Source organism: Hyperolius riggenbachi, chromosome 3, assembly GCF_040937935.1.
Source record: "Hyperolius riggenbachi isolate aHypRig1 chromosome 3, aHypRig1.pri, whole genome shotgun sequence".
NCBI lineage: Eukaryota > Metazoa > Chordata > Amphibia > Anura > Hyperoliidae > Hyperolius > Hyperolius riggenbachi.
Window position 1 is genome coordinate 498,603,393 of NC_090648.1, and position 16,524 is coordinate 498,619,916.

General features: G+C 45.7%; 1 protein-coding gene across 1 annotated transcript in view; it reads right to left on the reverse strand.

Annotated features, from left to right (window-relative positions):
- Window positions 1–16,524, reverse strand: part of RNF145 (ring finger protein 145) — an 84,848-nt gene that overhangs the window by 46,031 nt on the left and 22,293 nt on the right. The window contains exon 2 of the mRNA XM_068278299.1: window positions 2,448–2,663. Coding sequence (XP_068134400.1) covers window positions 2,448–2,631 — 184 coding nt within the window. The 5' untranslated portion in view covers window positions 2,632–2,663. The remainder of the gene's footprint in view (window positions 1–2,447; window positions 2,664–16,524) is intronic.

Below are 16,524 nucleotides of genomic sequence, written 5' to 3' on the forward strand. Positions count from 1 at the left end.
ACATAGCATATTCGGCAAAGGAGTGATATATTAGCACATCTGTGCAGCCCAATAGGCTGTTGTCTCTCACCCAACCGCCTCAAAAGCCCTTCTATGGTACTCTCCAAAGCCTGCTCGGCTCACTGCCCAGGATTTGTGTCTAAGGTGCCCGTAAAGCTCTGCTACTCCGTGTACGGCTAGAACGCTGTATCCGGTCAGCACGTGCGGCAATTCCTTGGTGTTGCCGGAAGGGAAACGCCTACATGTTTCGTTTGGTCCAAATCCCAAACTTCCTGTTGTTAATAATAGGCCTAAGTCATTCTGTTCTATACTTTATACCAAACACAGACACACTTAAATGGGACAGCCTACTGAAGTGTACAATTAGCTTTGTGAACCCAGCAAGGCCAGGGTTTTTTGTTCTGGTTGTTCACCAAGTGCTGGAACAGAAACGTTAGGTGCAATAATCTAAGACATCAGACAGTAAATGTATAGACAACACTGTCAGCACTACCCAACCAAGGTTTTCTTTAAAGGATACCCGAGGTGACATGATGAGATAGACATGGGTGTGTGCAGTGCCTAGCACACAAATAACTATGCTGTGCTCCTTTTTTTTCTTTCTCTGCCTGAAACATCAGGTATGCAAGTGACAGTTTCTGTCTGGGCCGGGACCTAGACTACAGTGTGACCCTCACTAATAAGCAATTCCAACTATAAAACACTTTCCTAGCAGAGATGGCTTCTGAGAGCAGGAAAGAGATAAAAGGGGTCAATAGTTCATAGATTTTAGCTCTAGCATAGTTCAATGTGTCATTGAGCAAAAAATAATAAAAAAAAAAAAAAAAAAAAAAACAAAACTTAAAAAGTAGATTTAAATACCACAAAAAACTGTGGAATATCTTAAAAAGTCATTTTTAGAAGGAGATAGATACAATTGTTTATTTTATTACTTTATTTTCACTTCTGGTGTCCTTTACAAAACAACTGTAGTGAAATTAACCACTTCTGTACCAGGGGGGGGGTTGCCTGATCGATGCTGCGCGGGCTCTCCAGCCCGCAGCACCGATCAGCTAGCAGCCAGGGCGATCAGGCTACCCTTTTTTCCCCACTAGGGGGATGTCCTGCTGGGGGGGTCTGATCGCCGCCGGCTGTTTGCGCTTGCGGGGGGGGGCTCTTCAAAGCCCCCCTCCGCAGCGCTTCCTGGCCTCCTTCCCCTTCCCTCCCTCTCCCCCTGTGAGCGGCGCAGGACGGAATTCCGTCCTGCGCCGGATAGGACAGGCTTCAGCCTATCAGGTGCCGGCGATCCCCGGCCAATCATAGGCCGGGGATCGCCGATCTCCTCTACGGCGCAGCAGCGCCGTATACATGTAAACACCGGGGAAGATCTTCCCCGTGTGTTTACATTTACCCTGCGAGCCACGATCGGCGGCTCGCAGGGTGTTCACGGAGACACCCTCCGTGAACTGACATGGAACGGCCGCTCGAACGAGCGGCCGTTTCCATGGAATCCACTTCAGGATTCAGGGGCGTAGTTAAGCGTACGCCGAATCCTGAAGTGGTTAACGTAGTGAATAAAATTGCTTATTTTATGCATTTATTTATTTATTTACAGAGTATTTAGGCAGTGTTTGCTTATTTTAATATCTTTCCTCTCCCTGAATTATGCTTAGTGCACACCATGCAATTTCCTGTCAGATGTCGGGTAGAATCGATAATTTCCCACAGGCCAGATCTGATTTCTGATCGATTTTGTACAGAAGTGATCGGAAAATCGATCAGAAAAACAATTGGTACTCAGATCGGACATGTCGGAAAATATCAATTCAACCCGAAATCTGACAAGAAATTGTATGGTGTGTACAGGTAGACACGATTTATGTACGACCCGCCGATATGAACCTGTTACGAGGACATTTCTGCAGGGGGGGGGGGGGGTGTGTGTGTTACCGTCGCGTGTCCCCCGCAGTCCGTCGTCCTCTCTGCGCCACCTTCCACCTCTCTGGCACGGCTTATTTTAAAAATACACTATAGCGATTCAAAAGTGATTTTACAGCGCTCCTATCTTTTGTATTGGAGCGCAATTGCTGCAAAAATGGTGCAAGCAGAGCGATGGCAATTTGGCCTAATTGCAATCACAAACTTTCACTTACAAAGCACTTTTCGGATTTGCCGGCGATCCAAAAGAGCTCAAGTCCTAGGCCTAAAAGCTTGTATCCTATGATTTACTGCGTTCTACAATAAGTCGCTACAGGGACTCTTTATCCATCCTGAGTGACGCAAAACTCCATTAATTCACAGCCAGAGAATAATTAGACTATTAGACACAAATCCTGTAAACATTTGGACACAGGCACAGGGAACACACCGACTCTCCGTCTGTCTTCCCGGAAGGCACACGAGAGGAGTCTGGGGACACGTACAGATTAGACACACGCGGCAATCAGAGGTCTGGAGGAGGAACCTACCGACGTAATGCAGGTTGAGCGCCAGGTACTTGTACTGGAAGAGGGGGTTGTTGTTCAGATTACTTCTTTGGATCTGCTGGAAGAAGGAGCTGACGTCCCATCGGTACAAGACGTCGAGCAGCATGATGCTGGGGACACGCAGGGCCACGTTCAACATGGCGTCCAGCTTCTCTTTCGCTCCCATGCCGATTCCCTTTACAGGTTCTTAAAGGTGATCTGTGAAGAGACGATAAACAATGTCTATAAATCACCGTGTGCAAACTGAAAGGATTAGCATTCAAAAACAGAATAAAATATCCCAGGTTAAACTGCTCAATCCAACATCCCGGGGGGAAGTATTCTACACAAGTTCTGCAGGAACAGCAGGAAACCTCCTCCTTCCCAGACTCCCCTGCATCCCGAGCAGCTCCATAGGTGTGTCCTGAAGAATGAACTGCAGAGCGCATGGTTCACACAGCAGCCATGAACACTGGAAGCACAGGTGTATAAGTGATTATTATGTTCAAGCTAGTCCAATAGGGAGGGGTAAAGAGGGATCCAGAAGCAGGAGACACTAACTGCAATGGGGCAAGCTTACCAGCATTTACCTAGAATATCTATCACTACAGCAGACCTCAATTCACTAAGCTCATTTCCTGTCTTTAATAACGTTTCTGTAGTTATCACCATGGTCATGAGGCATGTATTATTTAGGAAACATTTTACCTCAGGCAAACCTAAAGTTAACTCTTCTGTCTTTAAGTTAACTCTTCAATCCTTAAAATAACTCTAGCGTTCTAAAGTTAAAGACAGGCGGTTAATTAACTGCATGTGAAAATAACTACAGAGGAGGTAACTTAAAGGGGAACTGAAGAGAGAGGTATATGGAGGCTGTCCTGTTTATTTCCTTTTAATCAATACCAGTTGCCTGGCAGCCCTGCTGGTCTATTTCTCTGCAGTAGTATCTGATTAAAACCAGAAACAAGCATGCAGCTAGTCTTGTCAGATCAGACTTATAAGTCTGAACCACTGAAACACCTGATCTGCTGCATGCTTGTTCAGGGGCGATGGCTAATAGTATTAGAGGCAGAGGATCAGCAGGGCTGCCAGGCAACTGGTATTGTCTAAAAGGAAATAAACATGACAGCCTCCATATACCTCTCTCTTCAGTTCCCCTTTAAGGAATGAAGAGATAAGATAAGATAACTCTCACTGTGTGGAGGTAAGTTTTCTCTTGCCTTATCTTCAGCATGATCTTAGTGAATTGAGGCCATATATGGCCTCAATTCACTAAGCTTATCTCCTGTCTTTAATAACGTTTCTAGAGTTGTTACCATGGTGATATGTAGTATTCAGGAAACTTTTTACCTCAGGCAAACCTAAAGTTAACTCTTCTGTCCTTAAGTTAACTCTCCAATCCTTAAAATAACTCCAGGCTGTTAATTAACTGTGTGTGAAAATAACTACAGAGCAGGTAAATTACCTACAGAGGAGGTAACTTAACCACCCTGGCGTTCTATTAAGATCGCCAGGGCGGCTGCGGTAGGGTTTTTTTTAAATAAAAAAAAAACTATTTCATGCAGCCAACTGAAAGTTGGCTGCATGAAAGCCCACTAGATGGCGCTCCGGAGGCGTTCTTCCGATCGCCTCCGGCAGCCAGAAGTAACACGGAAGGCCGCAATGAGCAGCCTTCCGTGTTTGGCTTCTCCTGTCGCCATGGCGACGAGCGGAGTGACGTCATGGACGTCAGCCGACGTCCTGACGTCAGCCGCCTCCGATCCAGCCCTTAGCGCTGGCCGGAACTATTTGTTCCGGCTGCGCAGGGCTCAGGCGGCTGGGGGGACCCTCTTTCGCCGCTGCTCGCGGCGGATCGCCGCAGAGCGGCGGCGATCGGGCAGCACACGCGGCTGGCAAAGTGCCGGCTGCGTGTGCTGCACTTTATTTGATGGAAATCGGCCCAGCAGGGCCTGAGCGGCAGCCATCGGCGGTGATGGACGAGCTGAGCTCGTCCATACCGCTAAGATGGTTAAGGAATGAAGAGATAAGATAACTCTCACTGTGTGGAGGTAAGTTTTCTCTTGCCTTATCTCCAGCATGATCTTAGTGAATTGAGGCCATAATGTCATGTTCTGTATATTATATATATATATATATACATACATACACACACACACACAACCCATATAAGCCACAGATACAGTACATACATACACCGTGTTTCCCCGAAAATAAGACAATGGCCTCAATTCACTAAGCTTATCTCCTGTCTTTAATAACTCTTCTGAGCTGTTTCTACAGTTATCTCCATGGTGATAACTGTAGAAACAGCTCAGAAGAGTTATTAAAGACAGGAGATAAGCTTAGTGAATTGAGGTCACTGTCTTCTATTATTTTTTCCTTCAAAAGATGCACTAGGTCTTATTTACGGGGTGGTCTTATATATTTTGTTAGGGCAGCAAGAGCCTCATTCTCCCACCGCCACTTTACCTCCTGATGACCCCCTCCTCCAGAAAGACTCATCCCCGCTCTCCACTGCCCACCAACATACCAGTAATTCAGATCAGTGGTAAACTGCGGTGAAGGCAGCTCATTACACTGTAGCAGCACTTCCGTGTACAGGAAGTAAACAGAGATGTCACTTCCTGTACACGGATGTGCTGTTACAGTGTAACAAGCTGCCTTCACCGCAGTTTATCGCTGATATGCAGTTTGAATTATGCCGGCGGGCAACGGAGAACGGAGCCAGCAGGTGATAAAGCAGCGGTGGGGGGATCATCAGCAGTTTACCGCTGATCTGCGTCTTGAATTACTAGTAAGTCGTCGGGCAGTGGAGAGCGGGGATGCGTCTTTATGGATAAGGGGTCATCAGGAGGTAAAGTGGTGGTGGAGGAAGGGGGGCGGGGCACAGATTGACGGGACTTCCACAGCCACTAGGGCTTATTTTAATGTGATAGGTCTTACTTTAAGGAGAACCAGAGACGAAAACACATAATAGATTTATACATACCTGGGGCATCGTCCAGCTCCATCTGCATGGATCGCTCCCACGCCGCCATCCTCCACCGCCAGTACCGGGTCCCATAACTTCGGCCAGTCAACGCAAGCGCAGTGCGCTCCCTCCGTACGGCGCAGGCAAGACGGAGGGCGTCCCTGTGGATGTGTACAACTGGCCGGGTCCGGCGGAAGTGACAGGACCTGGTACCAGCGTCTAAAGCGGCGGAGGAGGGCGGCGTGGAAGCGATCCAGGCTGATGGGGCTGGATGATGCCCCAGGTATGTATAAATCTATTATGTGTTTTCGTCCCTGGTTCTCTTTAAGGGGATGTCCTAATTTCGGGGAAACGAGGTATATATACACATATACATACAGTGTACACATATACATGTACAAAATATACAATACCGTTTTTTTTATCACACATTTTTGTTGTTCATTATTACAGTATTGTAACTGTTAGAAGTAGTTTAATAGGCATATTAAAAAACAACCCCCCCCCCCCCCCCCAAATAAAAAAATTAAAATATCAGTAGTTGAATCTATAATCCAAATCCAGAGTTGTCTGGACTCAATTTACAAACAAATTTAACTTACAAATAAGTTTGTGTGATTGATGCAAGTGAACAGAGGCGCCAAAAGAATAAAACAATATTAAAAAAAAAAAAAAAAAAAAAAAAAAAAACTTGTAAAACATGGAGGTGGCTTAGGTGGAATTCTAGCCACTCCAAAGGACACTCGGAAACAATTATGTTTTAAGGTATAATACAAGAAAAATGTATTTATATACTCCAAAAAAACTTCACAACGCGTTTCGTGGGCGTCACACCCCACTTCTTCAGAATATTCAAAAAGGAGCATACAACAGTGAAAGTCCAGGTCTGCATTAAGCGCCTCATAGAGGAGCTTAATGCAGCCCTGGACTTTCACTGTTGTATGCTCCTTTTTAAATTGCCTGAAAAAGTTGTGAAGTTTTTTGGTGTATATAAATACATTTTTCTTGTATTATACCGTAAAACACACCTGTTTCCGAGCCATCTACATGTTTTAAAAGTTTTATCGTATTGTTTTATTCTTTTGGCGCCTCTGTTCACTTGCATCAATTGTCTATCCACCCTGGTGGAAGGGCGGAAAACGTTATACGTTTCTTCCTATCTACAGAGAGCGACTTCTTATTCCTGAGTGGGGACAGGTGTAATCTCCCCACCTGCTGTTACAGTGGTTGCCTGTGAGGTAACCCTGGTTTGTAAGTATCCTATCCTTACCTTTCATCACTCCTCCCTTGAATCCATACATACTACACTATATCGGGCTCTCGGTGTCCCTGTGTTCTCTCTCCTCAGGCTGGGTCCACACTAGACACAGTTGCAGGACGGACACTGCAGTCCGGATCAGGGGAAGATTAGGGGAAGTACCCACCGTACTGCAAACTGATGAAAGTGCATCAGTTTTGGTTCAGGTTTTTCCCTGACAGAAAACATCTCTATCATTAGGAAGGAGTGGGAGGATTTTTTTGGGCCAATCATAAAGCTCAGGCTATCCGTTTTAACATCCGTTTTTTGCCAGTGGAGCTGGAGATGCGTTTTCTCATTGCTTTCACTACCCCTGCGTGTATCCGTGGTCCTGATCCGTTGCGTGAAAATGCAGCAGATCCGGACCTTCCGTTCAGGTTTTGAAAACGGATCCCCGCAAATGCAGACGGATCCGTTTTTTACTTGGGTGAGGCTGGCTGCTATTATCAACATTAGTATCCGGGACTCCGTTTTTCATCAGGTTTGAAAAACGCAGCCACGGATACGTTTCCGGACCTAGTGTGGACCAGCTCTCAAAGTGTGTGGGATTAATAAACATACATTAACATTTTAAGTGCATTTTTGATAACTTGATTTGTTGATTTGTAAAGGAAATGTATTTATGAAAGAAAACTGAAGAATGTTTTCAGAGTGACACTGAAGCGAAAAAAACGTATGATATAATGTAGTGTATGTGTAGTACAGATAATTAATGGAACATTAGTACCAAAGAAAAGAGTCATTTTTATTTTCAGTTATAGTTTGTTAGTTTTTTTAAATAACATTGCATCATTATGTCATAAATGCAATTTCGAAACCCCACTCTGGGCCATATGCAATTCACAGCCGTGCCACCACGTGCATCAGCGGGACCTTACTGCGCACGCGCACTACAAAGTTTTTTTGTGCTGTGCCTGCGCAGCAAGCTCCTGCTGATGAGCACGGGAGCGAGCACGCATGTAGCCACGGCAACACAGCTGCAGGGGGGGGCGATGGAAGCCCCAGGTAAGTGACAGTTTTAGCTTTTTTTAGGTACCGGAGAACCCCTTTAAACAAATTTCTTCACATTTTGCAACTGAAAATGTACCAAAAAATAGGTGAAAAACTACTATAAAAATATTTTTGCTGGTGATTTAAAATACATGTTAATTAACCACTTGATGACCCAGCCTTTACCCCCCCCCCCCCCCCCCCTTAAGGACCAGGGCTGTTTTAGCTAATCTGTGCTGGGTGGGCTCTACAGCCCCCAGCACAGATCAAACACCAGGCAGAACGACCAGATCGCCCCCCTTTTTTCCCCACTATGGGGATGATGTGCTGGGGGGGTCTGATCGCTCCTGCCTGCGTGTGGCTGGCGGGGGGGGCACCTCAAAGCCCCCTCCACCGCAGGATTCCCCCTCTACTCCCTCCCTTCCTTCCCCGGAGATCAGAGGCTGCACAGGAACGGATCTGTCCTGTGCAGCCTCTAACAGGCTCCTGCCTGTCATGTGACAGCGATCCCCGGCCGCTGATTGGCCGGGGATCGCTAATCTGGTACAACGCTGCTACTGTTAGCAGCGTTGTACAAATGTAAACAAAGCGGATTATTTCCGCTTGTGTTTACATTAAGCCTGCGAGCCGCGATCGGCGGCACCGCAGGCTATTCACGGAGCCCCCCACCGTGAATTGACAGGAAGCAGCCGCTCGTGCGAGCTTCCTGATTAATTAGCCTGCAGCCGGCGACGCAGATCTGTATCGCTGGTCCTGCAGCTGCCACTTTGCCGACGCGTGGTATGAGTGCGCGGTCGGCAAGTGGTTAAAAAGGTGTGAAAATATCACATAGGAGAAAACTCAGGTGAAAAAAGGAATTGCATAGGGGCCTCTGTATTTTTAAACTACGAAACAGAGCAGAGCTAATGACCCTTTGAACTTTCCTGCAGTAAAACCTTATCTAAAGCTGCTTCTTACGGTTTTTCTCATGTATAAGTGCTTCAGGAAATAGGACTGTCTCCTACCCAAGTTCGGTTGGAGAGCTCAGAGAAGCTCTTTTGCATAGATAACTACTGAGGTTTTTTTAACTCTTCCTGTACTGGAAAAAATATGAGACTCATATCTGAGCTATTAATGTTATATGTCTCAGCTGTACTAAACATACAGATCATTATCTCATAAGTTTATTTTCACTTTAAATTCCCTTTAAAAAAAAAAATACACAGGCAAAAATGTTTTTCAAGTCTTGTGTAAGTACAAACTAGCAGTGCTTGTTTGTATCCGTATGGAAGTCAGGCGGACTAGGCAGAGGTCTCAGAATGGACAGGTCTAGTCTGCTGCTCTATTCGGGCCATGTGAACTGGGGCATAGAGGATTCCCTATGAGCAAGTTCACATAGACCCATTCAGTTTTTGTCCCCTGCAGAAAAATCCAAATGCATGCATTTTTTTTTTTTAAAGGGGAACTGAAGGAAGAGGTATATGGAGGCTGCCATATTTATTTCCTTTTAATCAATACCAGTTGCCTGACAGCCCTGCTGGTCTATTTCTCTGCAGTAGTATCTGAATAACACCAGAAACAAGCATGCAGCTAGTCTTGTCAGATCTGACTTTAAAGTCAGAAACACCTGATCTGCTGCATGCTTGTTCAGGGGCTATGGCTAATAGTATTAGAGGCAGAGGATCAGCAGGGCTGCCAGGCAACTGGTATTGATTAAAAGGAAATAAATATGGCAGCCTCCGTATACCTTTTACTTCAGTTCCCCTTTAAAGTCCGTTGCCATTTGAGCATTCTTATTTCTATATGCCATTAGAGGTTATACTTCTATTTGTGCCTAGATTAAAGTTTTTGGCCCGGATCACACGGGCGCTCAGGGATGTTTCCCTTAGCCGATGCTAAGCGTTTTTCGCCCACCCAACAGTGAAGCTTTCGGCATCGCTTCCCATCTTCCGGTAATCGTTTTTACCCACGCACAGGTCACGTTAGAGCCACGCTTAGCCAATCCTCGATGCTACATGTAGTGCCCAGGATGAAACAAAATGACCGGAGACAAAGGGATCGAGCGCAGCGTTTGCACGATCGATGGGAAAAGCCGATACCGATGTTTAAACAGCACTGTCCATCTATTTGAATGCCAAGCGGCGCAATTCATTCTGGATTCCATGCCCCTGTGAGCGGCAATGCTGTTGTAGAGATCTCTTATCATTCGAGGTAGGCCGTGTTTGAAGAATGTACACATTACTGGCCACATGTCACAGCATCACGTGGAAGGATGGTAATTCCAATTGTACTATATAGGATTATTTAAATTAAGCTGCTCCATTGGACACACGCGTCTAATAAAAACCACTAACAAGACTAGAACGTCAGTAGAAAGAAGGACTAGAGAGCTTGCCAGGAAGAAAGAAAAACAAATTGCTAACACGACTAAAGTATTACTAAAGGATACCCAAGGTGACATGTGGCATGATGAGATAGACGTGTGTATGTACAGTGCCTAGCACAGAAATAACTAGACTGTGTTCCTTTTTTTCTTTCTCTACCTGAAAGAGTTAAATATCAGGTATGTATGTGGCTGACTCAGTCCTGACTCAGACAGGAAGTGACTATAGTGTGACCCTTACTGATAAGAAATTCCAACTATAAAACACTTTCCTAGCAGAAAATGGCTTCTGAGAGGAGGAAAGAGATAAAAAGGTTCAATGGTTCATAGATTTTAGCTCTGGCATACTTCAATGAAGGTGTCAATGACCAAAAACAAAAAAACAGTTAAAACAAAGGGGCACTATGGCGAAAAATTGTAAAATTTAAAATATGTGCAAATATATACAAATAAGAAGTACGTTTTTTTCCAGAGTAAAATGAGCCATAAATTACTTTTCTCCTATGTTTCTGTCACTTACAGTAGGTAGTATAAATCTGACAGAAGCGACAGGTTTTGGACTAGTCCATCTCTTCATAGGGGATTCTCAGGAATTTATTTTCAAAAGCACTTAATGAATGGCAGTTGCTCTGTCCAACTGCCAAAACACTGTGTAGCGAGCAGAGAAGCTCACCAGCATTATTGTTTAAATCCTTTTTAGGGAATATCTTTATAATGAATAAAAGCCTTGCTGAGAATCCCCTATGAAGAGATGGACTAGTCCAAAACCTGTCACTTCTGTCAGATTTCTACTGCCTACTGTAAGTGACAACATTATAGGAGAAAAGTAATTTATGGCTCAAAAAAAATGCACCTTTTATTTGTCTGTCTGTTTGCACATATTTTAAATTTTCCAATTTTTCGCCATAGTGCCCCTTTAACAACTTAAAGTGGATCCGAGATGAACTTTTACTCATTGCATAATTGTGTTCCTTTCCTATTGTTTATAGGGCATTCCTCAAGCCTAATACTTTTTTGTTTTTGTTTTAATACTCTTATTCCCTATAAACTAAACAAGCCACGCCCACAGGTTTTCAGAGGCATTTTCAGACGCCCCAAGACATTTTCAGACAGTAGCAAGGGCTCATGGGAGCTCAGTCTGGGCAGGAGGAGGGGGAGGTATTACTAGCCAGAGATTTCAGAGGCAGAGGGGAGGAGCGAGGAGGAGGAGGGGGGATTAGGTTTTTTTCACAGGTGGAGTGCTCAAGGTGCAGATAAGCTTGCCTGTTTGTAATATTTACAAAACAACATGGCTGCTGTTATTGTATCACAGGAAGAAATACAGTATATTTCTGCATATAAGACTACTTTTTAACCCTTAAAAATCTTCAAAGTTGGGGGTCGTCTTATACGCCGGGTGTCATTGATGTCGGGTGATACGCCCTATCCTGTTACCGACTCTCAGATCTCGCTGCTGACTGTAGTGAAGCGGCGCAGGCGCACATGTGCGAGATCTGAGAGGCGGAGGAGGAAGAGATAAATAGGATACAAGGGCGGGCCAGACAGGTGAAAGAGGCGTGTTTTATGGACAAAGCGTGGTCTATACTGCCATACAGCTCTGATAAACAGGTAGGCAAGGAGAGCTGACCAATCCACCTAGGGAGAGGGAGAGTTGACCAATCCAACCAGTCAATCGCCTGTATACTGTTATATACTGGGTAACACATACAGTACAGCACCAGTATCTGTTCATACATAGCACCAGTTTATGATTTTTTTAATTTTAATTTAGTGTGCGTTGGAAGAGGGGTAGTCTTATACGGCGCGTATATCCCAAACTCTATATTTTAAATGGAAAAGTTGGGGGGTCGTCTTATACGCCGGAATATACGGTAATAATATTCTATTGAAGCTGTTTACAGCTAGATTTGCTGTGTTAACTATCTATAAACTTTAGACAAGATATATTGACAAGTTACTTGTTATAGTTAGTTTTTCATCTCGGATCCGCTTTAAGCCAAACTGGACAAACATTCTCGTCCCGTTGGGCTGCGCTCGCTCATGCCAACGGCCGTTAGCCCAGCGATCAATGAATGGGATTTATTGATCATAGATTCATTCATTGCCCCCCGCAGAAAAACCGACAGCCTCTAATCAGAGTTACAAAAAGTTCCCAGTCTTCATTCTTCTTCCTGGAAGCATACAGTCACGCTTCCAGGACTTTTTCACTGTGGCCATCTTGTGGCCAAATAGTAAAACTACACACACATCCATTTTTTAATAAATACAATGGGGTGCGAAAGTTTGGGCAACCTTATCAATCGGCATGATTTTCCCGTATAAATCGTTGGTTGTTACGATAAAAAATGTCAGTTAAATATATCATATTGGAGACACACACAGTGATATTTGAGACATGAAATGAAGTTTATTGGATTTACAGAAAGTGTACAATAATTATTTAAATAAAATTTGGCAGGTGCATAAATGTGGGCACTGTTATTATATTGCTTCCAAAACCTTTAGAACTAATTATTGGAACTCAAATTGGCTTGGTAAGCTCAGTGACCCCTGACCTACTTACACAGGTGAATCCAATTATGAGAAAGACTATTTAAGGGGGTCAGTTTTAAGTTTCCCTTCTCTTTAAATGTTCTCTGAAGAGTAGCAACATGGGGGTCTCAAAACAACTTTCAAATGACCTGAAGACAAAGATTGTTCCCCATCATGGTTTAGGGGAAGCTGTCTCAGAGATTTCAGCTGTTTGTTTCCACAGTTAGGGACATATTGAGGAAATGGAAGATCACAGGCTCAGTTCAAGTTAAGGCTCGAAGTGGCAGACCAAGAAAAATCTCGGATAAACAGAAGTCACGAATGGTGAGAACAGTCAGAGTCAATCCACAGACCAGCACCAAAGGCCTACAACATCATCTTGCTGTAGATGGAGTCACTTTGCATTGTTCAACCATTGGCACACTTTACACAAGGAAATGCTGTATGCGAGAGTGATGCAGAGGAGCCATTTTTCCCCCACAGCACAAACAGAGCAGCTTGAGGTATGCTAAAGCACATTTGGACAAGCCAGCTTCATTTTGGAATAAGGTGCTGTAGACTGATGAAAATAAAATTGAGTTATTGGTGCGTTTTGCATGGAGGAAAAAAACCACAGCATTCCAAGAGAGAACAGTCTGCTTCCTACAGTAAAATATGGTGGTGGTTCCATCATGCTGTGTGGCCAGTGCAGGGACTGGGAATCTTGCCAAAGTTGAGGGACACATGGATTCCACACAGTATCAGCAGATTCTGGAGACCAATGTCCAGGAATCAGTGACAAAACTGAAGCTGTGCCAGGGCTGGATCTTTCAACAAGACAACGACTCTAAACACTGCTCAAAATCCACTAAGGCATTCATGCAGAGGAACAAGTACAACGTTCTGGAATGGCCATCTCAGTCCCCAGACCTGAATATGATTGAAAATCTGTGATGTGAGTTAAAGAGAGCTGTCCATGCTCGGAAGCCATCAAATTTGAGATGTTTTATGAAGAGGAATGATCCAAAATACCTTCAACCAGAATACAGACTCTCACTGGAACCTACGTGAAGAGTTTAGAGGTTGTAATTTCTGCAAATGGAGGATCTACTAAATATTGATTTCATTTCTTTTTTGTTGTGCCCAAATTTATGCAAACAATGATTGCACACTTTCTGTAAATCCAATAAACTTCATTTCACTTCTCAAATATGACTGTGTGTGTCTCCTATATGATATATTTAACAGACATTTTTTATCGAAACAACCATTGATTTATACAATAAAATCATGACGATTAACAAGTTTGCCCAAAATTTTGCACCCCACTGTAAATACATTTTTTACATTTAAAATTAACTGTTTACCTCCCACACCAAAAATTACCCACATACAATTTTTAATACAAAAAAAAAAAAAAAAAAAAAAAAAATTTAACAAAACAATACAAAACAAAATAGTTACCTAAGGGTCTGAACTTTTTAAATATGCATGTCAAGGGAGTATATTAATATTTATTTTAAATTATGGGCTTGTAAATAGTGATGGACGCAAATTGAAAAAAATGCACCTTTATTTCCAAATAAAATATCGCGCCATACATAGATGGCGCTGAACTAGCTGCCACGGCACACATGAGCTCCCAGCTCTCTGATACTTTGATACTTTACTTTGCTTCATTTCGCTTCCCTTAGCCAGTTTTCTTTTGTTTTCTAGTATGTAGTTAGTAGTAGTAGTTAGTTTTAGATAGTTTTTAGTTTTTTTTTCTAGGTAGCCCAGCCACCTACCTCCACCAAGATCGCCACCCGCTACAGCCCCCCCGGGCGTCAGGCTCCCAGCAGCGGCCAAGCATCAGGCAAGACACCGCCGAACCTCCTACAGCAGCCGACTACTTCTTCACGCCGCCAGTGCCCTCCTACAGAGCGGTCCGGGATCCACTCTCGCCGGCGACTCGGGCCCTGCCAGGCCACCCACGCAGCTAGCGTATAGGGAACGGATCTCCCCGCTGCGCAGAGAGTCCTCCCCGGCAAGTCTGACGCTAGCGCCAGCAGCCCTGTCCGGCCACGGCCTCCTGGATATTCCCCCCGGCTGCCGTCCATCACACTCCGCTCGGCCATCACACTCCGCTCGGCCATCACACTCCGCTCGAGGCAGCTCAGGTCAGCTGCGCGGTCTACGCAACCCCAGAGCAGCGGCTGCCCACGTGCTGTCCACGTGCTCCTCCACCAACACATCTGCTGGCGCTGACCATCCGCTGACCATCCACGGCCGGGCACCAGCTCAAGCTCACCCGCACCGGCACCAAGAACGTGAGGAGGCCACCCACGTGGAGCAACCCGGTCTGCAGCTCCACGGATGCCCGGACGCAGTGCTCTAGCCCAGACCGCTCCTCAGCCGACATCTGGCTGTACTTGCGGCCCACCGCCTCCTGCACTTCCAAGGTAGCCGAAACAACATCTCAGGAGGCTACCTCTCACAGCGGATCCGACTTTCCACTGCACCAAGACTCCTGCCACCAGGTGAGACTTCTGGTTCTGGGCCCCGCCACACATTCCGGGGGCCTCTGTGGGAACTGCTGGGTACTGGGGCCGGATCAGCACTGGGATCAGCTGAGTGCACCTATCACTGCCTTTTGCACTGCTGTGGGCATCTAAGGTGCACTGCTGCCAGTTTATGGATGTGCTGCACTGCTGAAAGGGGCTGTTGGTTGTTTTTAGGTGCGTGCGATGGTGTCCCACTGATGTTATCTGATGTTATCTAGTGCACATTCCTTTGCACCCGGGGCACTCTGCGGTTGGGCTGTTGTTGTACATGCCTCCTACATCTGGGTCACACTGCTGCCAATAGACTGTTATTGCACTCGCCTCCACATCTGCGTCGCACGGCGGATGGACTGTTATTGCACATGCCCCTTACGTCTGTGTCACACTGCTGCTGAAGGTCCGTTATTGCACTCTCCTCGCACATCTGGGTCGCACTGCTGATGGACTGTTACCACACATGCCCCTTACATCTGTGTCACTGCGGATGGACTGTTATTGCACATGCCCCTTACATCTGTGTCACACTGCTGATGGACTGCTATTGCACATGCCCCTTACATCTGTGTCACACTGCTGATGGACTGTTAATTGCACATGCCCCTTACATCTGTGTCGCACTGCGGATGGACTGTTATTGCACATGCCCCTTACATCTGTGTCACACTGCTGATGGACTGTTATTTGCACATGCCCCTTACATCTGTGTCGCACTGTGGATGGACTGTTACTGCACATGCCCCTTACATCTGTGTCACACTGCTGATGGTCTGTTGCACATGCCCCTTACATCTGTGTCGCACTGCGGATGGACTGTTATTGCACATGCCTCTTACATCTGTGTCACGCTGCTGATGGACTGTTATTGCACATGCCCCTTACATCGGTGTCACACTGCTGATGGACTGTTATTGCACATGCCCCTTACATCTGTGTCACACCACTGATGGACTGTTATTGCACATGCCTCTTACATCTGTGTCACACTGCTGATAGACTGTTATTGCACTCGCCTCTTACATCTGTGTCAACTGCTGATAGACTGTTATTGCACTCGCCTCTTACATCTGTGTCACACTGCTGATAGTCAGTTATCGCACTCGCCTGCACAAGTTTTGCTTACCATCCATGCCCCATATGCTACCCCTCCCCCCTCGTACCACCTACTCCAGAGCTCAGCTCCTGAAATGGGAACATATCACAGCCGCACACCCGGAGGACGGGCTCTTGTACAACTCTGTTGGGAGCCACGTCCAGGAAATCACTGCTTCTGCGCCCTGGCCTCCCTTTAGCCAGCGCCGCAGGGGCTGTCGTTCAGGCGTCCGGGCGAGGCTGAAGAGGAGGGGCCTGCGGTCAGCCATCCCTGCGGTCCTCCTCGCTAACGTCCGCTCCCTCCCCAACAAGCTAGA